The sequence below is a fragment of the Canis aureus genome, chromosome 35 (assembly GCF_053574225.1).
Source record: "Canis aureus isolate CA01 chromosome 35, VMU_Caureus_v.1.0, whole genome shotgun sequence".
NCBI lineage: Eukaryota > Metazoa > Chordata > Mammalia > Carnivora > Canidae > Canis > Canis aureus.
This window is the reverse complement of record NC_135645.1, coordinates 5,378,913-5,405,672: the sequence shown is the minus strand read 5'-3', so window position 1 is coordinate 5,405,672 and position 26,760 is coordinate 5,378,913. Positions and strand designations below refer to the sequence as shown.

At 53.0% G+C, this 26,760-nt stretch overlaps 1 protein-coding gene across 8 annotated transcripts in view; it reads right to left on the bottom strand.

The window, feature by feature from the left end:
* SEMA5B (semaphorin 5B) overlaps positions 1-26,760 on the bottom strand; it is a 118,557-nt gene that overhangs the window by 12,294 nt on the left and 79,503 nt on the right. For 6 of the 8 annotated variants that reach the window (XM_077884609.1, XM_077884614.1, XM_077884608.1 and 3 more), the window contains 9 exons: positions 23,031-23,130; positions 18,006-18,051; positions 8,042-8,104; positions 7,551-7,649; positions 6,826-7,039; positions 5,937-6,222; positions 3,485-3,620; positions 2,144-2,351; positions 1,837-2,044 (listed from right to left, as the gene is read on the bottom strand). In XM_077884609.1, coding sequence (XP_077740735.1) covers positions 1,837-2,044; positions 2,144-2,351; positions 3,485-3,620; positions 5,937-6,222; positions 6,826-7,039; positions 7,551-7,649; positions 8,042-8,104; positions 18,006-18,051; positions 23,031-23,130 — 1,360 coding nt within the window. The remainder of the gene's footprint in view (positions 1-1,836; positions 2,045-2,143; positions 2,352-3,484; positions 3,621-5,936; positions 6,223-6,825; positions 7,040-7,550; positions 7,650-8,041; positions 8,105-18,005; positions 18,052-23,030; positions 23,131-26,760) is intronic. The other 2 variants (XM_077884613.1, XM_077884612.1) reach the window with 2 other exon arrangements.

The following is a 26,760-nucleotide window of genomic DNA, read 5'->3' as shown; positions in this document are numbered from 1 at the left end:
ATGCAGAAGCTATTCCCCTCTTCTCTCCACCCTAGCGACCGCCTAGGACTTGCAGGGCAGGCGCTTCATGAGTATGATTCCCAATCCTTACAATAACTGCCGAAATTAACCATCATTTTTTTCCATCACAATTTCCTCTTATTTTCCCCCGAGGAGAGATCTTCAAAGGTAAAGGACCATATAGCTAGTAGATGATGGAGCGGAGGGAGAAGCCCAAGTGTGTCCAATTCTGTCATGGGAGCCCTGCCTGCCTGCTATACCCCCCTCACACGTCCACCACAGGCCACGGTTGGTCTCTCCAGCCAGACATCCACAGCGCTGAGGGAAATGTGAGTGTGCTAGGCCCGTTTCATCTTGTCTCCTTTCTCTCACATCAACAGTCCTACAAAGTGCTCTGAGCATGGTAGGCCTTACTAACTGTTTGGTGTTTTGCGGGTGGAACCCCATGATGGGGCTGAGGGGAGCCTGAGTGTCTGGCCACTGCTCTCCCTTTCTTCCTCCCTGGCTGCCGCACCCAGAGCATCCAGCCTCCTCCCCTGCCCTCGGGACCTCTGCGCAGCTCCCAGCACACGCCACAGGGGCTGGAGAGCGACCCTCAGCAGCAGGGGTACCATTTGTTTCACAAATCTCGAGGACAGATGGGCACAGCCAGGAGGCTTCTGTGTTGCAAAGGCCACAGAAGCCCACGTGGCTGTGGCGATGCCAACTTAGGCAGCTTTTGATTATCTCAAAAATGAGGGGGCACAGCTCGGGGGAGCTTCACATGGTAGGATTCTGAGATACGTTTCCATTTGGCTTTTGTTTTCCCCCTGAAATGCCAGTGCCAGTATTGCCAAATTCATGAAGCCACTTGAAGCTAAGGTCTCAGAAGCAGTTGGGAAGCAAATACAACCAACAGCTCCACATGGTGCCTCACCTCCACCCACCCCCACCCCCCCAAACACACACACCAGGCCTCTCTGCCTCTTCTAAGTCAGGAAGGAAGGAAAGCAAAAATCTGGTGCTGATTCACAGCATGTCTCCTATCTCCCTGCACATCTGGGTAGGAAGTGCTGTGGTTTCAAAGATGAAGACCTTTCTCTGAATTAAAGGGACCGAAAATGGGCAGCCCGGGTGGCTCAGCCGTTTAGCGCCGCCTTCAGCCCAGGGTCTGTTCCTGGAGGCCTGGGGTTGAGTCCACATCGGGCTCCCTGCATGGAGCCTGCTTCTCCCTCTGCCTGTGTCTCTGCCTCTCTCTCTCTCTCACTGTGTCTCTCATGAATGAATAAATAAAATATTTTTTAAAAAGGGGTGACCAAGAATAAATCAAGAAAGGTAGGGCAGCCCAGGTGGCTCAATGGTTTAGCGCTGCCTTCAGCCCAGGGCCTGTTCCTGGAGGCCTGGGGTTGAGTCCACGTTGGGCTCCCTGCATGGAGCCTGCTTCTCCCTCTGCCTGGGTCTCTGCCTCTCTCCCTCTGTGTGTCTCTCATGAAAAAATAAATAAAATCTTAAAAAAAAATCAAGAAAGATTGAGAAGGCTGACAGGCCCTAGCTTTGAGGTTGAGAAAAGGGTTAACAGCAGCCCCCCTCATCTGTTAAAGCCCACACTCCCCCAGGCAATGAGGAATGGTTCATGCAGACTATCCCAATTAACCTTTATGAAAACCCTGCAGATAGTTTATGAGGAGGAACCCGAAGTTCAAAGTGACTGGTCCAAAGGCAAACTGGAGACTGGGCCAGGATGCAGGATGCCACGCCAGGTGGCTCCCGAGCTCTGCCTCTGAGAGCCACCTCCAAGGGGCTCTACCTTGGGGACCTCCCCGCCCGCCCCCGCCCCGGCTCCCCGCCCCGGCTCACCCCTGGCTGCGGTAGGCCGCGCACCTCTCCAGCGGCACCCGCAGCACGCCGTCGCTCAGCCCCACGAAGAGCGCGCGGGCACTGTGCAGGATGCGCAGGCTGCGCAGGGGCTCGCGGCGCCCAGGGGGCAGAACGTGCAGCTCCTCCAGGTAGCAGCCGCGGAGGCTGCGGCTCGTCGTGGACAGGGCCTTCAGGATGGTGCCCGACTCTGCAGGGGCGGAGGAAAGTGGCCTCGAAGGCCCAGCCTGCATCCCCCCTCCACATCCACCCCCCACCTCCCGAGCCCGGCTGGGCGGCCAGGGCTCACCTGTGCCGATGTAGAGCACGTGGTAGAGCGTGTCCTTGGCCTGCACAAGGTCCACCACGAGGTGTGAGAAGCGCACGCTGTCCTGGGTGACACAGGGCTCAGGGGTCACCGGCTGCACGGCCTCGCTCATCAGGAACAGGCGCTGCGCGTCCTGCAGGCTGCGCTCTGTCAGGTTCTCGTTGGGGCCCACCTCTGGCAGGGTGCCGCACTGCCGCGGGGTGGGGGGTGAGGGGGGTGTCACACGTGCCCAGCCCCTGGGCTGCCAGCCTCCTATCCCTCTCCTGCCTCATAACCTGGGGGGCCACCGGCAGGTTCTGATTCTCCAATCCCGGCTCCTCACCCCCAACACCCCCTCTTTGGGTTCCCTGCAACCCCCTCCAGGGAGAGATGCCTCTTCCTTGAGAACTAAGGGACCATGAGGCTGGGAGATGGGGAGGAGGTCCCTGCCAGGGATGTGAAGATGGAAAAGGGGCTGGGTTATCTACAAATGAATCATCTGAGTGTGTTTAACAAGTGTCCAGGGATTTCACACTGTCCCCGTAGGTGCTCCTCCCCCATGCCGGGCCACAACCTGCCTTCCCTCTCCTGCGTCCCTACCAGCTCAAAGTTCTTACGCCTCCTAAACCAAAGCTGGAGGGCAACTACCATTTATTGAGCACTTACTACATTCCAGGCGCTGTGTCGGGTGCATATTTAAGCCTTGCGCTTCTCTTAGAGGTTGAGAGTATTATCTCTAGTACCCGACATGGGTAAAAAGACTCTGGGAGGTTGGGTGACTTGACCCAGGTCAAGGTCACACAGAGGGAGGGCTAGATCTGGGTCAGGATTATCTCCCCGCAAAGCCTGAGATCTTCCTAAACTCTGTACTGCCCTGCGGGCAGGAAGTTGGGTGGATTCGAAAGTTAACCATCCTTAGCTTCCTTTGCCCCATGGCCCTTTCCTCTTCTCCATCACAGCACGAGGGATGCTCAGATTACCCATGGCTGGGCCCTGACCACTCCTGGCACTCTGACCCTCCAGGAATCAGCACCCAGGCTGGGTAGACTGAAAGCAAACTCCAGCTAAAATCTCACAATTCTGGCCAAACAGCTGTGAGCGCTCTCAGCTCCCTACATTGCGTCTCCCTGGAGGTGCGAAGTCCCATTTAGAGATGGCTCGGAGCATGCTCCGTCGCTGTGTCCCCCCAGCCCCTTCTCACTCCACCGTCTTAGGGAACTATGGGAGTCTCCACCTATGGGTGCGGCCCGCTTGGGTGTGCCAAGCAGCTGGGAATCAGCTGGGGGCTGGTCCTCTAAGAAAAGCTGGTCTGTGAAGAGAGGGAATGGGGAGGAGGAGCTGTACCTGGAAGTTGGGGATGGGGTTAGCGATGGGGAGCCAGGCGGCCCTGGGGTTCTCCTGGTAGCGAAATGGGCCATTGAAAGCCTGGGAGATGGCACTGAGGTTGAAGGCGCAGACAGCAGAAGCGGCGATGCTGTTTCTGAAAGGCAAGAGGTGGTGGGATGCGGCCCCCCCTGCGGGCCCGGGTGCCCTGCGATCCCACCAGCCGGCAGGACATGGCTGGGCCCAGCTCCAAGGCCCACCGAGGAGGTAGCGAGAGCCCCGGGGTTCGCACACCATGCGGTGTCTCAGAAGGAGGAGGTGCGGTCCTCACACTCCGGAAACGCTGGGAAAGGCCAGTGATGAGAAGCCCTGGGGGGTCACTCTGTGCTACTGCCTCGTCCCTTTCCCTTCTCCAGGGGGACGGTCACATAAAGTGAGTGTTTTCCCAACGTTTAGCCCATAGCCCACTGTAAGAAATACACTCCACGTTACAGCTCCGGAGAACTCCCACACTGAGCACACACCTCTATGAAGAAATCTCATGAAACAATACCCTTGCTAAATGCATTGTACTCGGCTATTTTTATTCCATTCTATTCTGCTTTCTTCATTTTATTTTATGTTGTTTCAAGCTGGTTATCCAACCACTGATTCATGCTGCAGCCCACAACACCCGATGACCTCTTAAGACCCTTTCAGTCCCAGGATCAGGTGTTTTATGAGTCTGATGGGAACAGACCACTCCGCCCAGCGTCTCCGGTTTTGTTCTCGGCATTTAGTCCCTCTCCCAAATGTGTCCATCACCCTCCCTGCCCTTTCTGCCTGGCCTCGCCCCATCATCTCCGGCTGGATGCTGTGCTGATCTCGTGGCTGCCCTTCCCGCAGCCCGTCCAGTCTCCTGAATCCATTCTCCACACAGCAGCCACGGGGAACATTTCAAATTGCGCATCCCAGCTGGTCTCTGGCTGGCTCCAAGCCCTTCAATAATTCCCCTTTCTCTTAGAATAAAGATCAAAACCCTTAAACAGTCTGGAAGGACAAAATTCTTCCTGTTTCTCCTCTTCCTTACCCTCCAGGCTCCTGCCACACTGGTCTCCTCAAACATTTCTGTCTTCCTACTCCAAAGCTCTGTGTGTGTTATTCTCTTGGGCTGGAATGCTCCTCTCTCCTAGTTAATTCCCACTCATCCTGTAGATGCCACTTCCTACAGGAAGCCTTCCCTGATCACCACCCCTCCATACTGGTAAAGGCTTCCCTGCACACTATCCTTTCCCTCTGTAGCATTTATCACAGTTAAACTCAGGTGTTTGATAACCACCATTTCTAGAAGGGCAGAGCCAGGTCTACTTTTGCTCACTGGCACCCCTGCTTCCCTCCCTACCCCATCACGGCAAGCACCTGGCATGGGGAAGGCACACGATACATAAACTATTGACCATCCAAAGCAATGTCATCATTTCCCCCCGATGCCTCTCCAGCAGCCCCTGCCCCTTGCTCCCGGCTGCCCACTTTCTGGTGCTGACTGCCGGGCCGGCCACTGAGTCCTGGCTGTCAGCTCATGGCCTGCGTGGGCTGTGATGCGTGGTGTCCCCTGCCTCGGATGGCCTCTCCGCTCCTGTTTACCAGTTTTACTCCCATCCCTGTCCATCCCCTCAGACGATGCTTTCTATAGCCAGCCTGGCCCTCCTCCAAGCCCTGCTACCTGGGGCTCAGGTGAGCCCACAGCGCTCCAGGCCCATATGCTTCTGAGGTCCTTACAGAGAACCCCACGCGGCATCCTGTACAACAGACGTGTTCCTCGGTCTCCGCTGCCCACTCGGCATTCTGTGCGTGAGCATCACCTGGCTGGGCCAGGCTTGCACAGGAGGTGGTGGGAGGAGGGCCTGGCGATCCCGATCCCCAGGACGATCCCCAGGAAGGCTACCCTTCCTCACACCCGGGGGCACGGGGCCCTGATTCCCAGCCTGCGTTCCCCGCGCCGTCAGGACTGCCAGGAGACTCTCCCGCTTGGCTTTAGCAGGTTCAGGGAGTCCTGTTGTTGGAAGGCACCAGAAGGTAGCTGCTCCCGCACCTGGGGGCTGCCGTCCCCTTGTCCAGGGCAGGCTGTTTTCCTTTCACCGCCAGCAATTTCCTCCTCCACGGAGCCATAAGCTGGCTCCATTTATTTCTTCAGATTTGGCCTGGGCTTGCCCTTCGCAGCAATCGGGAATAAGTGCTCCCCACTTTGGCCTGGGCTTGCCCTTGGCCGCAATAGGGAATAAGTGCTCCCCACTGCGCAGGCAGCAAGGCGCAGCAAGTAGGGAGTGGTTGGGAGCACCTTACCCCCTAAGACGGGCTGGAGAGCGGCTGCCCTGGGGGTGGGGGCAAGGCCCGCACTCCCCATCCCACAGAAGGGGAGAAAGGCCCGGAGAGGGAGCCGCGCACCCCTGCAGCCCGCCAGGTGGGGAGGGGCGGGGGGAGGCCAGGGACTCACACGTTGGTGGTGAAGACCCCGTAGATGAGGTCCTGCTCCGGCAGGTGGAAGGCACTCTGCAGCTCGTTGTAGTAGAAGGGGACCTCGCCCGGGCGGGAGCAGTTGAGCCGGGCCTTCATGAACGTGGTCCACGTGTCCTCCAGCAGGAAGCGGCCTCCCACGTCGTTCTTGCACACTCGGGCCACGCGAGAGTACACCGTGCGCCCGCAGTCGTGCTCCACCGCGTTCTCCCGCAGGAAGAAGTAGGCGAAGAGCCCGATATCATAGGCTGCCACAAAGTTTGGCTCTGGGGGCGGGGGGCAGAAGAGGAACGGGGGTCGGGCCTGAGCCTGGAGGACGTGGCTACCTGTCTTCCCACATGGGGATCCTGACACCCCTGGACAGTTTGGTGGCCTGAAGGCTCTAACTTCATAGTTAATGAGCGCTACTGAGCGCTCACGGCCTACCAGGCCTTATGGCAAGTGCCCGGAAGATCCTCTTAGCCACCTAGGACGGAAGTACCGTGACTATCTTCATATTCCGGAAGAGAACATGACGGCAGAGAGAGGTCAAGTGCTTGCTCAGGCCGCGCAGCCGGCTCCAACTCCAAGGGAAAGGAAACCCCTACCACCCTCTCCCAATCTCTTCTTTCCGTAGCCCTTTCTCCTACTTAATTCCCAACTCCTCCTCTGCCCTATAGCCTCCTCTCCACCTGTTCTGGTTACACCTGTGATTTCATCCGGAGTCCACCTCCGACATGCCACGGTCCTTGGGCAAACATCTGCCCGACTCGGGGCCTCTGGACAAAGCCAGCGTGATCGCTTTCAGAGGGTGGGCGGGAAGGAGGATGGACAGGGGTCAGGGTGGGCTGGCAGGAGAACCCCCAGCCCCCCGGGCTGCACCCCCTTACCGTTGAGCCACTTGGAGTTGTACTGGGCGGTGCGAAGTGGTGGCCCGCTGCCCAGGCTGCGGTAGATGGCGGGGTCCCGACCTGAGAAGTCAATGACGGTGGCCGCATAGAGCTCCCCCTGAGAGGAGATGACAGCTGTGGAGTTGTGGCGTGGGTCGTAGGGGCAGCGGGCCACACCATTGATCTTCTCTATGGTCCGGCTGAGGTTCCCCACCTGGGGACGATGGGGAGACAGGGGCACTTTTCCCTGAGACCCAGGGGCTGTCCTTTCCCACCCCCAACCCCAGAGTTTGCTTCCGCCTGGGTCCCTGGTCTCTCTAGGCCTCTCCCTGTCTCCAACCTCCTCCTCACCTCCCCACTCCCAGCCCCCAGAGTCCCTCTGAGGGAGCTGCCACCCCGGAGGGAGGAGGTTGTACCAGGAGCTCCATCTCCCTCTGTTCCCTGCCCCCCTCCCAGTCAGGACCCTCCAAGGTGACCTTGATGCTAAAACACAGCAGGCCCAGGTAAATTCGAATGCTGATGAATGAGGAATAATTATTTAGTGTATGTCCCAAATCTTGCGGGAGAGATGCTAAAATATAATTTGTTGTTTATCTGAAATGTAACCAGACATTCTCTTTGAGTCGTTTCTGCTACATCTGGCAGCCCCGCTCCAAGGCTGTGTGGAGCCTGGAGGAGGGAATCTCGTGCCCTCCTTGGGCGGCCTTACCCTGAGGGGGCCCCACCTGTCTGCTGGAGCACACGGGGGAAAAGGCATTGGTCCCACACAGGAACACTTTCCGGCCAGTGACAATCAGGACCCGCACGTAGTTCTGACACTCCTCCTAAAGCAACAGTGACAGAGAAGTAATAGAGGAACAAGTGCACCAGGTGTGGGGCACCAGGTGTGGGGCACCGGGTGTGGGGGGCTTTCCTTCGCACCACTGTGCTGCAAACATTTGAAAACGCTGCCCTCTGCCCCAGATGTGCCCTGCTCTGAAGTTTGGGTTGCATCTGTGGGCCTCCCCTGCTCTCATACACCCTCGCCCCAGGCCAGCTGGCCGCACCGTGGCTCAGATGCTCAGCGCAGAGGCCTTACCTGCATCCAGAGCGCCCCGCTCCTCCAGGCTGGGCCTCTCACGCAGGTGGCCTCAGCCCACACGGTGCCCCCCGTCCCCACAACCACAGGCCTCCTGCCAGCTCTAAGCCAGGCCCTTGCACCACTGGAGCCACCTACCTCAGTCTTCCCTTTGCTTTGGCAGGAGCGGCGCGTGTCCTCGTTGGAGGCCCACTCTGTGGCCTGTGGGAGGAGCACACAGACATGACACGGCTGCGCCACTCCCCGCCGTGGCGGGCAGCAGTCAGAGTGGGGAGTGGACCAGAAGCTGGGAAAGGGTCAGTGCCAGCCAGCACGGTAAGGGCTCCCTTCACTACGTCCACGTGGACTCAGAGGCCAGCCAGGTCTCCTCACTCAGAGACCTTAAGGAGGAGGTCCCCTCAATCCAACTCCCTGCCACCTGCTTGGGGCAGGGAAGCCTCGAGTAACAACATCCTCATGCTGAGTGACGCCCATGCAGCTCTGTCCTAGGACCTCCTCCTCTTTCCTTCCCCAGGTCAGCCAGGGAGCTGGAAGGGGCCGAGGAAGACCTCGAGGACCACCCCAGACCCAGAGTGAGAGGTGGAAAATGTGCCTCCAGTGTGTGCCAGATGTCCCTCAAGTGAATGAGAGGCAGGCAGAGAGGAAAAGCTACCTTTGCAAACCCTAGCGACAGATCTACTTAATTTTCCCACTGTTAGCCTGCAAAGGGTTTTTTTCTTTTTTTCTTAACAGGCGAAGGAACTCAGATTCTGTGAGACCTGCTGCTGCTATGTGGTGAGATGGTATTGGAGCCCATATTCTTGAGTCAAAGTCTCTGTGTGTTTTTTCTCTTTATCCCACTGTCTCAGTACCTTGGGCTTCCCATTTCTTAATTGCTACCCCTCTCCCCAACTCTGTGCTGTCTGCTTCCCTCGGAGCATTACTCACGCTCTCGTGGGGTGCTTGGGGGTGCAGCCTTCACTCAGGGACTCCTGTTCCCAAGTGCCCATGGCATCAGGAGAGGGCTGTTTCCCAGCAAGGATCCCCCCTTCCCCTATTCTGTCTCTACCCTCTGACATCCCTCCCAGCCTCTGAGGAGCAGCTGCAGGGAGGAGCGCCACCCTCCAGGTCCAGACAATGTCAGCAGCCCTGATGTGTAGCTCATTATATATTTCTGGGTCACATGTATAAACATGAACCTCCCTACCTGTCCTGGGAGAGGGAGAAGTGAGCAAGCAGGTCTTCTATTCAAAGAAGGAGAAAAACAAAACAAAACAAAACAAAAAACCAACCTGCTTTTAATTTCTTGTAGAGCTCCTTCGAGCCTTGAAGTCCCTGTCTGCAGGGCTCCAGGGCCAGGGTGTGGGAGGAGGTGCTGAGAGAAGGAGCAGCAAAGCTCCAAGACGGTTACTTCACTACTTCACGGGGCAGAGGGAGGGCTGACTCTTGCAAAGCCTGGATTCAGGAGCGGAGGGACAAGTTGCTCAGGCTCCCATCAGACCTAGGAGCAAGCTGCGCTCATCCAAGCCAGGCCTGGAGCTAAGACAGTATCTTCTGCTCCCAGATCCTGGAGGGCAAACGACCCCTGGCATCTAGCTGCAGAGCCATGGGATTTATCTGGACAGTGGAGCCACTGTCCTCCTCGGGACCCCATCAGCTCCCTGGCTGAGGCTGATGTGAGAGGGAAGAGGGATAGAGAGAAGCAACGTCAAGGCCCCTGGAGCCTGAAAAGAGCAATGGTCCACGGACGCTGCAGATGTCCTGGCCCAAAGCTCCGGACAGTGGGTGGCGGTGGGGGATGAGGGGTTGGTGGGCAGAGGGCCCTTGCTCATCAGCGGGTGGGAATTCCACTGGGTAGGTAGGTGGGACAGCCGTTCACAATCCTAAGCAGTTAAAGTCACACTGAGCCGAACACCCAGACAGGCACTGTAAAATATGTAGATTTCTGCTCATTTTACAGGGGAGGAAAATGAAGCTCAGAGAAGTCAGGCAATTTGCCCAAGGTCACAAAGCTAGTCAGCAACAACCCCAAGATGCAAACCCAGACAGTTGACACCAGAGCTGAGCTCTCTCTGTTACATCCTGCAGCTTCTCACAGTGAATAGATTTTTCAAACCCAAAGTTAGAACATATGGCCTGAAAAGGATATGTATATTTATAATGATGACAGCACAGAACAGGCTTGTTGGAGTCATTTTTAAATTTTTTATTTTATTTTGAAAATTATTTATACCCAAGTAATGATGTACAGAGTTGAAAAAGTCAAATGATATGAAAAAAATTATAAAAAAAAAAAAAGGCAACCCACTCCTCCTCCACTCCAATACTGTTTCCTAAGGACAACTAGGTCCTTTTTTTTTTTTTTAAGATTTATTTATTTATTTATGTAGACATAAAGAGAGAGAGAGAGAGGCAGAGACACAGGAGGAGGGAGAAGCAGGCTCCATGCTGGGAGCCCGACGCGGGACTCGATCCCGGGACTCCAGGATGGCACCTTGGGCCAAAGGCAGGCGCAAAACTGCTGAGCCACCCAGGGATCCCCCAACTAGGTCCTTTTAACTGTTTCTGTATGTCTGTGTGTTTTAATATAATTTCTTTTAATTTTTCTCAAAAATATGTATCAATCTCAGACTTTCTCTTCTGACTTCCTGTTATGGAAGTAAAGATTTTTCCCAATCACCCATCCCATTCTCTCCCACCCCAAAGCACACAGACATTTCCCTTCTCCCCATCTTCCCATTATAATTATGTAATATTAATTTAAAATGTTGATATAATTATTTTTAAGTTAAAATCAACATTGGTATTTACATTATTATGAAGTTATAGAAATTATTCACTACTACTGGAATTCGCTGAATATAAAATGCCATTGATGGTAATATAAAACACCAGGAAAGAAAATATGCTGCCTATCAAATCCTTTATTCCTTACATTTTTAATATAAACTTATTGAAAGTGCTCTTGTTTAGACACATAATTTTTATCATCTATCAATCTCGTGTGCACAAAAAAGAAAAATGGAAACAAGCTTAATTAAGTATTCTTAAACCTCCTTTGAATTCAGAGTTTGCCTCTTCTGAGTCCCTTTTCAGTTGTCAGTGCTCATTTGTTTTGTTCGTTTGCTTGTTTTAGAGGATCATTTTTTTAACCACCCAGTGCTTCAGTGATGTAGCAATTCTTAAAGAGTATTCCATGCTGGTCTCCAGAATTTTCTTCCAAGCTATGGATCCCATTCTGCAAGTTTGGATGCTGGTACTTTCTTGGTCTTACCAGAAGGTGTCCACAGAAGGTTTTCTGAAAAATCAGGACTCATATTGCCTCCTCATCTGATCCTAAAATGTTCTGTGGCCTGAAATGTGAACGGGTTGCTGTTATCAGAATAATGACCAAGTTCATGCCTGCATAGGCGAGGACAACTCAATCAGGACGGCAGTCTAGATGACGGTGACTGTAAGATGTGGCCTGATTTCAGACTCATTAAAATGTGAAAATGTGCGGCTGAGATTCTGTGAAATAATGCCTATTTTGATGAGGTTTCTTTCTTGACCAACTTTTTGTTTTTCCTGGACTGCATAATTGCCTTGATTTTCTTCATTTGCTTGTTTTGCAATGTACTTGCCATTAATTTTTTCCCCAAATGTCCAACAGGGGTTACAAATCCCTCTCAATATCATTTGCTAACTGTAAATACAAATGGTTCTGATAAAAAAAAAAAAACAAAAAAAAAAACAAAAAACAAAAAAACAAATGGTTCTGATCATCCATTTCTTCCTGTCTTCTTCCCCCTACCCCAGCCTCCAGCCTCCTGCCCCAGTGTGGACTGGTTGCTCCTGGAGCGTCCAACTTGGCTGTTGGGCCTGGGACTTACCTTCTCTCCCTTCCTTTTTGCTGAATCCCATGTTTCCCAATGTTTTGATTTACTTGCTAATTTTGGTGAAACACATCTCCAGTATCTTCCTAAGAAAAGGAAGATGGTAGATCAATTTTTTCAAGTTTTTATTTATTCATTCATTTAAGTAATCTCTACACTCAACATGGGGCTCAAACTCACTACCCTGAGATCAAGAGTCACGTGATCTTCTGAATGAGCCAGCCAGGTGCCCCATGACAGATCAATCTTTAAAAATTCTTGCATTTCTGATTCATTCTATTTTCATACTTGATTGGTAGTGTTGATAGAGTTCTAGGTTGGAAATAATCTTCACTTGGAATTTTAAAGGCATTTATTCTTCCATTGTCTCCTAGATTCCAGTGTTGCTATAAGTCTGATGTAATTATTTTTATTTTTATTTTTTAGGAAGAGGGGCGGGGGAGGGAGAGAATCTTAAGCAGGCTCTACATTCAGCACAGAGCCAGACACAGGGCTGGATCTCACGACCCTGAGATCATGACCTGAGCCAAAATCAAGAGTTAGATGCTTAACTGACTGAAGCATGCAGGCGCTCCAAAGTTTGCTGTAATTCTTATTCCCCAACTTTTTTAATGACAGTTTTTTCTTTGGACTCTAGAAGCTTTGTGGATCTTCTCTTTCATAACAATATCTTGAATTTCACACTGATGTGCCTTAGTGCATCTCCCTTTTGGAAACCCATTTAGCCCTTTCAATGTGAAGACTAGTCCATCCTCTGCATTGGGAGATATTCTTATGTAATTTCATCTTGAGTTTCTTCCTCATCTTTTCCTTTGTTCTCTTTTTTTGTAACTCTTTAATCCAATCATTGGTTGGCCCTTGTGTTTTGATCCTTTAATTTTGTTTTTTTCTCCCTTGTTCTTAATTTTTTATTTTTTATTTTTTGTTGGTCTAATTTCTGGGAGATTTTTCTTCAGCTTCATCTTTTAATTCTTCAGTGCAGCTTTTATTTCCCCAATCACATTTTTAATTTCCATATTTTAAACTTGTTTTATAAAACAATATATTTTTATATTTCAATACGGTTTTATATCTTAGTTTTTCCTAAATAGTTTTTAAAATTGTTTTCTTATATTTCTCTTATTGTCCCTGTTTTCTTATAGCTTTCATGCTATTTGCTTGTTTGTTTTCACTTGTTTTTCTTTCACTTTAGAGGCTTTCCTGATATATCTGGTGATTTGGGGCTATTTCCTTTTATTTAAAATAAATTGGGCAGCCCCAGTGGCGCAGTGTAGTTTAGCACCGCCTGCAGCCTGGGGTGTGATCCTGGAGACCCGGGATCGAGTCCCACATCAGGCTTCCTGTATGGAGCCTGCTTCTGCCTCTGCCTGGGTCTCTGCCTCTCTCTCTGTCTCTATGAATAAATAAAATCTTTAAAAATAAATAAATAAATAAATAAATAAATAAATAAATAAATAAATAGACTAGCCACTTCCCACTGAAAGGAACCGAGTAACAGCTGATTCCAGGTCTGGGGTTAGGAAATGTGCAACCAAGGTGAGTCTGGAATAAAGTCTTTAGATCTAGCTGTCAATTTACAGATGATACAAAGAATAGAGGAACATGTTAAAATCTACCACTTTGTACCATTTTGCAATCAGCAAAATCCAGACTGTGGAAAACTGTATAGGACAAATGACCAGGTTTCTTCAATAAATAAATTGCACAAAGAGAGAGAGAAGAGAAATACTCTTTTAGTCTCATACCCCATTAGTGTCCTTCAGTTTTCTTGGAGTCTCAAATTTGCAGACTCACCAGTCAACTCTTTAGAGAAAGGCTCTTAGTCTCTCTTTGTTGGGGTAATCTAGGGGTAAAATGGATGAAAGGATTGCTATGGGGGGCGGGGGATACGAGCCCTGGATTCCAACCACTCAATTTAGACAATTTCAACTATTTCCCCCTCCTCACTTTATACTTCATCCTCACATTCCACAGTACCCAACAACCCAATTTCTGAACCTTTGGAGCAGGGCGGTGGTCAGCTTAATTCTCTGCCATATTGTCCTCTGTAAATTATTCTGCTCTGCTAAATCAGTTATGATTGTCCATCCACTTTCCATCCCCCTAAAATGTGTTTAATCTCTTCTCCACTGACATCTCTTTTGTTCTCACTGTCATTGTGGATCTGAACCTTTAAAAATTCCTCACCATCATTTTAGTGGTGGAGATAGACATGTGTATGATCAATCGAACTGCCACGCATAAAACTTTAAACTAGGACCGTCCCAGAAGTTCCAGTATGGCAATCTCTTGTAACAGAGTAACTGCATGGTTTTCTGCTACGGGAGAGAACAGGCAAGTTGGCCAGGACCTGGAGAATCTCCTGGCAGACTCAGCACTTCTCCTGTACGCCAGTGACAATGGCTCAACATTAAAACATCTCCTGAGCATCAAGGCCACCATGCAGCAGAGTTTAGATTTCAAGTAAGTCGAGAGCTGCCAGGCTAGCTTAGAGACTGTGGAGATAACTAGAAGAGAGCTCAGAATCAGCTTCACTGTCTGCTGAGGCCCAACAAAGCCTCACATGCGTCCTGATGCGTGTGTGCGGAACCGTCCAAGTTTCTGCACTTCCGGGACATCTGGCAGCCCAAGTTCATAAATCCATTGCAATTAGGCCTCCAGTCACATCAGCCCCTTAGAACCACTCTGGCAAAGGTCAGAAAATCGCCAAATCCAAGTGAGCTCATCATACAGCAGCCCCCGGACACTGTTGGCCACTTGTCACCTTTTCTTTCCCCAAACCAGTTTAAAGTACGCTGATAAATAAGCATCACAAATAAACTAATTTGATTTCCTCTCCCTGTCCACAAGCACGAGTCTACACACACACACACACACACACACACACACACACTCACTGTCCTCTGTGCTGCTTTTCCTTCTTGGAGAATTGGGAAGGAGCATTTCGATTTTCCTGAAGGAATAGTAGTTTACATAAACTGTTTAATAGGAGTTAGGTACTTAGAAGTCCTTTTAATGGCTACTGGTTTGCATAAACTGTTTGTATTTAGATTTCCTTTAATTATTTAAACTATCAATAAAACCTTGAGTTTTAAGTTTGGTTAAATCCTACGTTAGGGGAGGATCGGTTGGCTGTAAAGGAGAGTTACAGCCATGCATAGTCCCAGGCAGTATGGAGTAGAAGAGGCTGGGTTGGGGAGCCTCGGCCCTACCTCCTCCTGTGGGGGGGGCGGGGGCAGATCAATTTTAGCACTTGGTTGTCCAGAGCCACTTGTGCGAGCAGATGCTGATGACTGGGAACTTACAAGCAGGGACCCAAAGCCCTAGTTAGGGTAATGACAGGGCACCTGCTGAGGTCAGGCTTCTGTGGTCAAAAGTCAGGGCTTTTTCACCAGGCCAGATGACGGAGTAGGGGACTGGAGGCCAGGGTTCACCCCCAGCCTCTCCAGGGAATGCCAGACAGCTCACTCCAATTTCTCTTCCTTTGTCTCCGCTCTGTGGCTAGACGGGACCCACTACAGTGGAGATGTGGGCATGGAAAGTATTTACTCCTCTCCTTAGTTCCATTATGGAGAATCCACTCTGGACTCCTGAGTTCAGGCCCCAGAGAGACACCCTGAGGAGGTGGTAAAACCAATTCCTGGTGCACTTGTGGCTGATGTGCAGCACCCTGCAGTGAAGGCTGAAGCTGAGCCTCTGTCCCCAGTATGGGGCTGGCATTGAGACATCCTCCCATGCTGTGGCCACATCAACACACAGAGATGAACCCAGTGCCGGGCCTCATCAGTAAGCCAGAGTCCTAACATCTGATAAGCTGCGGGCCCTGGGCCCTGCAGGCCAGCTGTCAAGGATACCAGGCAAAGCCAAACCAGCGGGCAGCACCTACACAAAAGATGCTGGTATCCTAAGGCAGTGATCCTAAATCTGGCTGCACATGAATCACTTGGGATTGAAAAATCCCGGTGCCCAGCTGTACCTCGACCAAACGAGTCAGGATCTCTGAGTGTGGGACCCAGGCGTCAGTGTTTTTTAAATCTCTCCTGGTGACTCTAGTGGGCAACCAAGAGTGAACCACTGCCGCGCACCAGGCTGGCTCCATTCCCAACCTGACTTATGCCACTTAGCTCTGTAAGCCAGAAACCTAGGTTGCCTTTCATGTTGTGACCCTATGCACTTCTGTCCCTTGAAGCTCTTCCACCCTCCTCTCTCCATCCCCACTCCACTGCCTTAGTTCAATTTCCCCACCCCTCACCTGGGCGATTGCAGTTGCCTCCTAACTGGCTCCTCCACTAACCCATTCTCTGCACCAGGCCAGATGATCTAAACACCAACACTGGTCAATGCCACTTCTCTGCTTAAAACCCTTTAGCGAGTCCCATTGCCTTCGAAATAAAATACGGACTCCTCTGCTCTGCAGTGTGGCCTCTCTTTTCCCAGGCTTCATCTGCCACCCCTTTCCTACTCACACCCCAGAATCCTGCACGCTGGACCCCTCGGTGCTCCTTGTATCTCACACCTCTGTGTCCTCCGCTCAACCACCTGGCAAATCCCCACCCTTCGAGCTCCAGCCCAAGGGCAGCTTTCCAGGAAGGCTTTGCAGACCATGCTGAGCCCAGTGGGTTCCTCGCGCCTCTGGGCCACCGCTGAACCTACTAGCATTCACCCCTCCCTGCGTGCTTCCCACAGCGTTGCTTTTATTTCTGTGCATCCGCTTCTCCTCTCTGACCTCTTTATTGCTCCTAGAAGACCTTCGTTTGTAGAACTTGGAAATCTAACAAAACACCAACTGCCTGAACTCAGGGCAGGACCCCTGCAGGGACCCACTTCCTCCTACCTACTTTGAAACACATCTGCATGCACCGACCTCCCCCAGGCTCTGACCTGCTGGGCTTCATTTGCCATGGATGTCACCTGGTAACTAGGTTCTGGATGAGTTGCTTGTGCCCAAGCTGGCAGGCCACTGGATGTTGCCATTGTCCAGGCTCTGGGACCAAGCCACAGAAATCCCATCCAGAACAGGGAATCACTTGTGATCTCATCTGCTTATTCCTGAGGCCGGGGACTGAGCCTGATTCATCTTTGGAGCTCAAATGCCTAGTACCATGCCTGGGACCAGACCCGGCTTTCGGTAGGTCCTCAACACGTGTTTACTGGGTGGGTAGGTGGATGAATGGAGGGCAGCTTGGCTGGTTAAGGTAAGGCCCGAAGGATAGATGGACCCATAAATGGATGAATGGCATTTTCTTCTCAATTTGCCCTAGTTCCTTCGGGCCCTCTCCCTTCCTGATGGTCAGACCAGAATGTCAAAACAGCTCACCAAGGAAGGGTCCCCTTCCCCCAGATACCCTTTGCAGTGAAACCCTATCCCATACAGCCTAGCCCTGACCATCTCCTTTAACTGTTCTGTCATAAGGTCAGGTGCAGCACTCATCATCTTGTCTTGGCTACACCAGGAGCTCTAGAGGTCAGAGACTCTGTTGGCCTTATAGCCCCCCCACCACCCTCAGCTCTGATGCAATAAATGCTCAAGCCTCCCAGACACAAGAACTGAGTCTTTCTCCTCATTGAGGAAAAGATGGACTTCTTTTCTCTAGAATGTTCAGCCTCTGCAGAGGCAGTTTGGCATCTGTTTCTCAATCTGGGATAAATGTTCTGGATCAGGGAGTCCCATTAAAATGCCTCCCAGAGCACTTAGGGAATTATGCTTGGGGAGTCCTTCTTGGCAGCAGATAATAAATCAATCACAGCTCAGTGGAAATGCTGAGTTAGGATGGGATCACTCCGGCCAAGCTAAGAAAGGAACCAGGGATACCGTTTCTCTTGAGGTCAAAACTCAGACCTTGCTGTAGGACTTAGAATAACCAACCATTCCGGTTCGCCCAGCACCATCCCAGATTTAGTACCTAGAGTCCCGTACCCTGGGATGCCCCATCCCCAGGCAAACGGGGCCAGCTGGTCGCCGGAGCTCGGGTGCTCCTTCTTTCCTCTGCCAGCAGCTCCTCTGCACAAGGCAGGAGCCCCATGTGTGCCTCTATGTTTATGTGGCTGCACCCCCGCTTCCAACTACCCTCCCAGCAGTTACCTGGAAGCCAGCCGGAGTCCGGGGCCAGTGAAAAGAGCACAGGGCTCCTGTTTTCGCCTGTTAGGGCTGAATTCTGAATCTTGCTCCCTGTGCACCCCCAGGCCTGGCTCCCAAATACCAGGGAAATCACAGGGAATGGAATGGAAGGGAAGGGAGGCAAATGTACCTGAAGGAGGGAAACATTGGCAAGGCTGAGTCTGAAGAGGTAGTTCCTGTGAAAACAGAGACAAAGATCATGAGTCAAGCTGGTTCTGCAGGCAGCTCCCCCCGGGATGCAGCTTCCTGGCTCCTGCGTGGTGGGGGACAGACCACAGGGGGCCTTTGGTGAGAGAGCTTTCTCCCCATGGGCTCTTTTAACCTTCGGAGCAACCCCGGGAGAGAGAAAACTTCATTTGCAGATGAGGAAACAGGTGGGGTAAATGTCCAGGTCACAGAGACAGTAAGCGAAGGAGCTGGGATTAAAATGAGACTGGTCTGCTCCCAAAGCCCACGCTGTCCCTGCTCCCTGGCAGCCCCATCTTCCCAGCCAGGGAGCCCCTTCTGTTCAACCTGGAGCCTCGAGGAGCTCCTGCCTTGTGCAGCAAGCCACCTCCTTCCTCCCACCTGCCCCACTCTCCCCTCCGACAGGCCAGCCGTCTCTCCAGACACTAGGCCTCGGCCCCTGCGGTCCCGGCTGCCTCCTCCTCTCCTGCGGGGACTCTGGATCTGACTTTGCCACGGCCACCTCCCTGGACCGCCGTGTCACCCCTTCCCGAATCACCCCCTCCGTCCCCTCATGATTCCTGTCCCGCACCGTCCAGCCCACAGAGTGCTGCCGGCCTCATCTGCCTCAAGCACGGTCTCCATCACATTAGCCTGCTGCCCAAACCCCTGAAATCAGGGAACATGTCCACACAAAAACCTGTGCGTGGATGATTGTAGCAGCTTTATTCACGATTGCCCAAACTGGGAAGCCACCAAGAGGCCTTTCAGCAGGTGAATGGATAAATAAACTGTGGTGTATGCAAATAATAGACTATTACTCCGTGCAAAAGAGAAGCGAGCTATCAAGCCATGAAAAGACAGGGAGGAAACTTCGATGCGTAATACCGAATGAAAGAAGCCAATCTTCTTTTCAGTGTGAAAAGGCCACACACTGTATGATGTCGACTGTATGATATTCTGGAAAAGGCAAACTGTGGAGACGGTGGTAAAAGATCAGTGCTTGTGGGGTGGGAGGATGAACGAGCGGAGCGCAGAGGATTTTTAGGGCAGTGAAACTACTCTGTGTGACACTGTAATGGGGGACACATGTCCTTACACACCTTTGTGCAAACCCACAGAGTGTACCACACCAAGAAGCCACAAGGTCAGCTCTGGGCTTTGGGTGACAATGATGTGCCTGTCAGGGTGCAGACGGACCCCGTTGGTGGGGGAGGCTACGCATGGGTGGGAGCCGGAGGAGGTATGAGATCAGACCCGGCTGCAGAGGCAGGGAAACTTCTAGCTCCACTACCTGCCGGGGGCCTTCTGGGAGCCTCAGTGTCCACATCTGTAAAATGGAGAAACTAATGCCTCTCGTTCTCACTTCCCGGGGCTGCGGAGACGGGGGAATGGTGTGGTGCATGTTGAAAGGCTTTATTAATGTCAAGCAGATGTGAGGTCTGGTTTTCCCTAAGAATTTTCTTTCTTTCCTTCTAACATCTTCTTTTGGCCATTCCTCTTTTGGCTTCTGAGGTTTTCAGGAATAATTAGAACCTTCTGGCCTGCCTCAGCTGTCCTGAGAAGAGAATTGAGGAGAGAGGTTGGGGAGGGGGCCCGCAGGAAAAGGGGGGCCCTGCTGAATGAATCCAGGGGCCTGAGGCAGAGACACCTCAGCCTGGAGGCTTCTCTTCCCCAGCTCTGGGCTCCAGGCCCAGCCTCCACTTAGCTTCTTTGCTGTCCCAGGGCTGGGCAGGCCCCACCAGCGACCTTGGCTCTGGGCCTCTGCAAAACCTCCCCAGCCCCTGCTGAGGACAGACGGGCTCAGGCTCTGCCCCAGCTGTCTGCTCAGGTAACACTGGCATCTGCTCACAGCTTTAAAAAATTAGGGGAAACATTGCATCACTTTATTAGTTTTTATCCCATCAAAAATCATTCATCCCAGCATCGCAGTCTGCTCTTCTGGGGTAGGAGAACAGAGAGAAATCTCTGCAGCCTGCCCACCCCTAACTCCCTTCCAGAACAGGGCATGGTATAAATGAACAACAACAACAACAACAACAACAACAACAACAAATCCCCAGCCTGAATTCCAGAGACCCAGGGGGCCAGAAAGAACGAAGAAGAGGAGGAAGGGAAGAAACTGAGGACCTCGCTTCATTTGCAGTGAGGTGTGCAAGCTTTGAGCTTTGAAGTCCAGGAGCTCCGGGGTGAAGATGGGGTGATTTGTTAGGCGCCTCACTCCCTGCATGCTGGAGGTGCTTTGCTGCATGTATGGTGCATAAAGTGGCACCTGGCACCAAAGGGATGGCAGCCTTCAAGATGCTTCCACAAGGATCAGGGGGGAGGCATCGGCACTACCTTTGGGGTTTAAGAAAACTCATCGGTGAAACCAGTGGAATCTGAAGAAGGGAGAAGGATGGCATTGGAGGTCAGCTCCCTCATCGTCATGCGCCATCGTTCCCCAAGCTGTCACCACTGGGGGAGGCTGGGGGAGGGTGTGAGGACCGGGTCTACATAGGATTTCTTACAACCGCGTGGGAATCTGGTACTTGCTTGGGCAGCACATACACAACTGCGGGGAAACCCACAATTATCACAAAACGAAAAGTAAGCCAATCGCAGCTGACTCTTGAACAAGCTCAGACTGCGTGGATTTCCACACGCGGATTTCTTTTCAATTTGGTCCGGTACCGTAAACGTGTTTCCTTAGGATTCTCTGAATAACACTTTTTTCTCTAGCTCACTTTATTGTGAGACACATTATAAAGCATACGTAACATGAAAAAAAAAAGTGTCAATCAACTGTTTGTGTTATTAGTAAGGCTATCAGTAATAGTGGCTATTAGTAGTTAAGTGTGGGGGGAGCCAAAAGTTACAGGCAGGTGTTCAAGGGCACGGGATGGGAGGGGCTGTCGGCGTCCTTACCCCACGTCCCCTGTGGTTCAAGAGTTAACTATTTTATTTGTGGGAAGATAAAGCCTACACGCGCTCATATAGTTGCATAAGCCTGTGCTCATCGCAGGACATGCCCTTAGGAAAGGGTCCTGCTCGGGGTGTGCAGGGGTGGCCCTGCCTTCCGCTGTAGATTCTTTTGTACCTTTTGAATGTTTTATCATAATGCATATCACTGACGCAACCTAGTTAATTTAAAAATTAAAAAAAAATTAAAAGAAAATGCTTTCAGACCCTGGTTTCCCAACAGTCCTGAGAGACTGGCTGCACAAAGACTGGAATCTAGCTAGACTTTACAAGGGAGAAAGGTCAGGTCTAGGCTCAAAAGTCAACATCAGACCCTTGAAGCTCCAGGGTCTGAATCCACAGCTCTGCCCCACAGGCTCCCTTTTCATAGGGTGAATAGGGGGTGGGTATGCTCAGGAAAGGCTGGTGGTCAAGGAGAGGAGCCTAAACCTCACGAGGTAGCCTGGGGGTGGCCCACCCTCCCCCGCCCTCACACCTGCAGAATCTGACTGGCTGGGTTGGAGAGCTTCTGGAAAAAAAACAAAAAAACCCAGTGCCACCGAAGTGGATAACTGGCAGAAAAAAACTCTAACCCTGGGGTAGGGAGACAGGATTTGCAGCTCCCAGCCTCTGTTGTCATTTTTTATGAAAGTTAGGAATATAGGTGAGGTTTGGTGGGGTGAGGTCTGGAGCCCATGACCAAGAAAGAATTCTTGAAACGTCTTTGGTGCAAAATGGTGGTTTTATTAAAGCCCGGGGACAGGACCCTTGGGCAGGAAGGGCTGCAGCCCCTGGCCTGTGAGAGGTGGCTGGTTCTATACCTGGGAGTTGGGAGGGGTTTGGGGACAGTGGCTTCTCTAAGGGATTTTGGAAGCAAGGTCTCCAGGACCTGGAGGGGGTTGGCTATTGTTGGGAAAAAGTCACTTATTACCGTCTAGTCAAACCTGAGTCATGAGCCCCTTCAGGTGTGTATCGGTGGGCCAAGTGCTTGGGGATGATTGCCAACATGGATCTTGGGGGCTTAGAGATAAAGGACATTTCTAAAGGAATTTTTATATGTTAAAGTAGATTTACAGGCTCCTGGGGGTTGGGCTGAGATTGCCTGCTGCCCCTTAGCAAAGCATGAACATCGAGGCAGTGGAGTCTGTAGAGGAAGGTCCCTCTGCCTGGTTCAAGGACTCCTCAGTGTGGCCCCTGGGGCTTGTGTTTTGTCCTCAGCTAGTCCTCTGATCCCCCATCAATCTTGTTATGTGATCTTGGGGAGGTCCCCTTCGGCTCCCCCGTCCGTCCCTAGCCTCTTCACATTTAAATCTAGGGCAGTTGGATTAGACTTGGGATTTTCAAACCCTAGTCCTCAAACTCACCTGGAGGGTGTGCTAAAACACATTGCTGACTTCACCCCGGAGCTTCCAAGTCAGCAGCCAGGGGGTGGCACCCCGAGAATCTGCATTTCTAATAAGTTCCCAGGTGCCTTTGGTCCTGCAGGTCCGGGGACCACTCTTTGAGACCCCCCTGGAGTAAACATCCCTAAGCTTCCTTCCCTACTGGAGTTGAAGGCCCAGGATTTTGGACCTATTGTTCCACTCCATAATGTCTCCGCAAGTCCTCCCTAGAGCTGGACCAGTGAGGCAACAGAGAAGGAAGCAAGGTGCTGCCCGGGAGAAGCTCATCGAGCGCAGCGTGCCAGGTGAGGGCAGGCGGCCAGCCAGCCAGCAGGGGGCTCCTGGCACCTTCTCTGCGGGGCACTTCCATCCCCGCAGCAGGGTGGGGACAGCAGGTGTTCCTGCTCCCCATAGCCACCAGGCACAGGAGGACCACGGCTGGCTGAGATCTGGAGGTCTAGGGGTCACCCCGCTCCCTACCCTTGCTCCCACTAATGCCCCCTTCAGTGGGAGACAGACGTTCACATATAGAAAGGGCCTGGGAGAGAGGAACGTGGCCCAAGGCCAGGAAGGGTCCGCCCACCGTGGGCATATCCCAAGTAATATTCCCTCCACCCGACTCTAAGCACAGTGCCCCTCGTGGCACCCAGCCTCCTACACCTCATTACCTGGCTCCCACGATGAGCTGGTTCCTGGGGGGATCCAGAGCAAGCTGGGAGAAATCTCGGGCTCCAGGGTAGGTGAAGTTAAAGACCCACGGCTTCAGATCTGGTGGAGGGAGAGGCAACCGTTCTGGTTACTGTTGGGCCGGGGGCTTCCAGTTGCACCAGCATCGGACCCCAGAATGGAAGGGCTAAAGTCAGGATGAAGTCAGGGAGCAATGAGGCCGGGGCACCCTCGAGCCTGGTCCCACCTGCCCTGCCCCCGCCCATGAGCAGCCAGCTGGGGGACAGGCAGTGGGGATGTGGCCCTGTTCCTGCTATGTTCCCTAGTTCGGACAGGGGCTCCCCCCTGACCCCTGGCTGCCCAGATGGAGAACTGTAATCATCCTTGACTCCCCTAGACCCTCACCAGCGCTTAGAAACACTCACAAATCCTAGATAGGGGTTCCACCTCCAAGAACTCCGTCCCCTTGCCCTCTGCATCCTACCCCCATCCAAGGTACTATCACCTCCTGCCTGGACTGGTGCCAAGGGCATCCCATCTAGCCTGGCTTCCACCCCGCCCCTCTGGTCCACTTGCTACAAGGCAACCAGAGCGATCTTTCCCAGCTGCAAGTCCGGTCATGTCCCTCTCCAGCTTAGAACCCTATAATAGCTCCCGGTTGCCCCAAGGATAAGTTGCAACTCCCGTGAAGGCCTTTGGGTTCTGGACTCCCTGGCTTCCCAATCGAATGCCTGGCACGTCAATTATTCAGCGATTCATTGAGAGAATAATGCTTCACTTTTACATTCCCCCTCAAACCACCACGTCGGCCACACTAAACTAGAACACTGTGCAGATCTATCCCACCAGAGCCTGCAAACCTTTGCCCTTCTGTGCTCCCTCAATGGAACAGTTCCTGTTCGCCCCCATCCCCACCTGGCCTCCTCCAGGAAGCCTTCCCTGACTCCCTCAGGCCAGGGTAAGGTCTTTACTGCCATCAAACCCCCTTCTTGTTGGGAGTCTAGCCCCGTTGTTTTTGCTGGGGCGGGGGGGAGGGTAGGGAAGATCTTGCTTCTTAGAGCTATAGGCTCCGCCCAGCACCTGCAAGAAGTTGAGTGAATGCATGAGTAATTCTCAACTCCCTTCTGGGTTTTTCTGGTTTGTTTGTTTTTAAGATTTCAATTATTTGTTCATTCATGAGAGACACACAGAGAGAGGCAGGCTGCCTGCAGGAAGCCCGATGCGGGACTCGATCCCAGGACCCCGGGATCAAGAGCTGAGCCAAAGGCAGATGCTCAACCAACTGAGCCCCCAGGTGTCCCTCTCAACTCCTTTTTGTATAAGAAGAGTCAAGTTTTCAGACAAGGCTCCATGGAGGTGGCGGAAACGGCACGTGGGTGGTCAGTGTCTATTCTTGTCTCCAAGGAAGGCCAAAGCCTACCATGGGGACTGGGTGGGCAGAGACCTCACGGCCCTCTGGATGGATGGGGCGTGGTCTGAGGAAGGTACACCCGAAGAGCAGTGCTCGCCGACTTTCCCTCTTTCCCTCCCACTGGAGACCCTCCCATCCCATCCTCACACCCCGTGCACCGGAGGGAACTGACCCATCGAGAGAGCCGTGGGGCACCATCGAGCCGTGGGCCACAGAGCTTTCCCGTCAAGGGGGCAGCGATGAGGGAGTAACGTGAGGCCCTGTGCTTGCTCCCCACAGTGCATTAGCAACTGGCACACAGAAGGTCCAGAGGATTGTGTATGTGTGTGCGTATCTGTGTAATCCAAGGGAATAAATCATGGCTCATTATCCCTCCACTCCAGAGTCAAAGCAGCCCTTCATTTCTGCACGATAGGCAAACACTTAATCGCTCCCCGGAGAACTCGAGGTTTTGTGAGCTGGATGTTTTTCAGAAAACTGTGATATGCACGATTAAAAAAAAAAGAAGAAGAAGAAGAAGAAGGAGAGATAAGTTCTGCAGCAAAATGTAGCAAACCCTTCGGTCTGCCTCTGCCCTCAGCAGGTGACTACGGGTTAGCAAGGATTGTCATGAACGTGCAATGACACCCACGCAATATGGGTATGAGGAGTGGATCTGGGGTCAGGTGCGCTGGGTTTTTAGTTGACCTCAGGGCCACTTAGAAATCCTGGTAGAAGAGTATACACTACCTTAGAGACTAAGCCAAGGGTCCTCCTCCTCCAGGAAGGCTTCCTGGATCAGAACCTCTCCACCCTGATTTTATTTTATTACATAATCTCTCTACCGTGTCTGTTCTGTTCACACTGTGTGTTTTCATCTCTCTGAATATGCTCAAGTTTGTTTCCGTGTATGTGTTGGGGAGGGGAGAGGGGCCTGGCTGTCCCCATCAGGCTGAGGGCTCCCCAACAGTAGCAGCTGGGTCACGCTCTGGCTCCCTTCTTTCCCGCCGACAGGGATGTGCCCGCTGTGGGGGGAGAGGTGGTGCGATGCGTGAGCAAGCCAGGAGGAGCCCCGCCGGGGCCTGCTGAGCCCCAGCCTGCGCTCAGGTCCCCGCCCTCCCCCGGGGAGGAAAGGGGAGCAGAAAGGAAGGCGAAGCAGCGCAGGGGTGGGGGATGGCACTGGGAGGCCGGGGCAGCGGTGGGAGTGGAGGGGGGCAGCCCCTCTGGGTTTCTGTCCCTCTCCCCTGGCCCCAAAGGGACGGGGCAAGGGTGAGGGGACAGGGGCGAGGGGGCCGGGAGGCAGCAGGTGCAGCAGGTTGGTCCCGGGGGAGCTGTCTGGGGACAGGAGCTGCTTCGTCTTAGGAAACAGGCCAGCGGCCCAAGGGAAGGCCTTTAAGACACCAAGCACGCACGTTCTGAGCTCCGTGTGCAGCGGAGGCTGTGGACGGCGACTCTAGGAGGAAGATGACATTCTCCGCGACGCGCCTGTGATTTTAATTATAGTCAATTCAATTACCCACTCGGAGGACTAACCCCGACCGGCCTCACCGCATCCCGCAGCCCTGCGGCCCAGGGACTCCTGCGGGGCCCAGGGAATAGCCCACGCAGGTGCCACCCACCCCCGGGAAGCCCACGGGAGAACATGTAACCTTAGGGAACGGGGACATGCCTGCCAGGCTGGCACCTGGCGGTTCCTCGAGGGCATTCGGGCCTTATTCACAGAGCCGTCGGGGGTCGGGGTCGGGGTCGGGGGGTGGGGGTTGGGAAACTCGGGGTGCGGGGCTGGAAACCTACTGATGGGTCAGAAATAACATGCGACACCTGAGGGCTTTCTGGAAGCCCGGCACTGGCCTGGGTTATGGGGCCGCTTCTCTGGAACGAGGCCGCACCCAGGACACAGCCCATTACCCGACACGAACGGAGCCTCTCGAGGGTACCCACGGGCGCCAACAGCTGTGAGCGGACCAGAGGCCCAGTCCCGCTCCGGGCGACCTCTAAGGCCCAAGGGAGAGATGGAGCACCTGGAGGAGACTCTCGCTCACCCCCCAAGTCCCGCAGCCCCCAGCTCGGTCCCCGATGTCGAGTAGGGCCCAGGACAAATCTGCTGAATGGACAGGAAATCCCAAAGCTGTCGAGTGGAGGCCTGGGTGAGTTGGGGGGTGGCCGGGCGAGCCGGGATGGGGGAGGCGGGAAGAGCAGAGGTGACACCTGTCCCCAGGGCGGTCAGTCTGGGGCGACGGACCATCTCTGCGTGCTGGGGCTGGGGGTTCCTCAGTTACTCCCCGTCAGCCCTGTAGGTCCATCTGAGCCTCAGACATCCGTTCGGAAAGAAGATGGGGCGG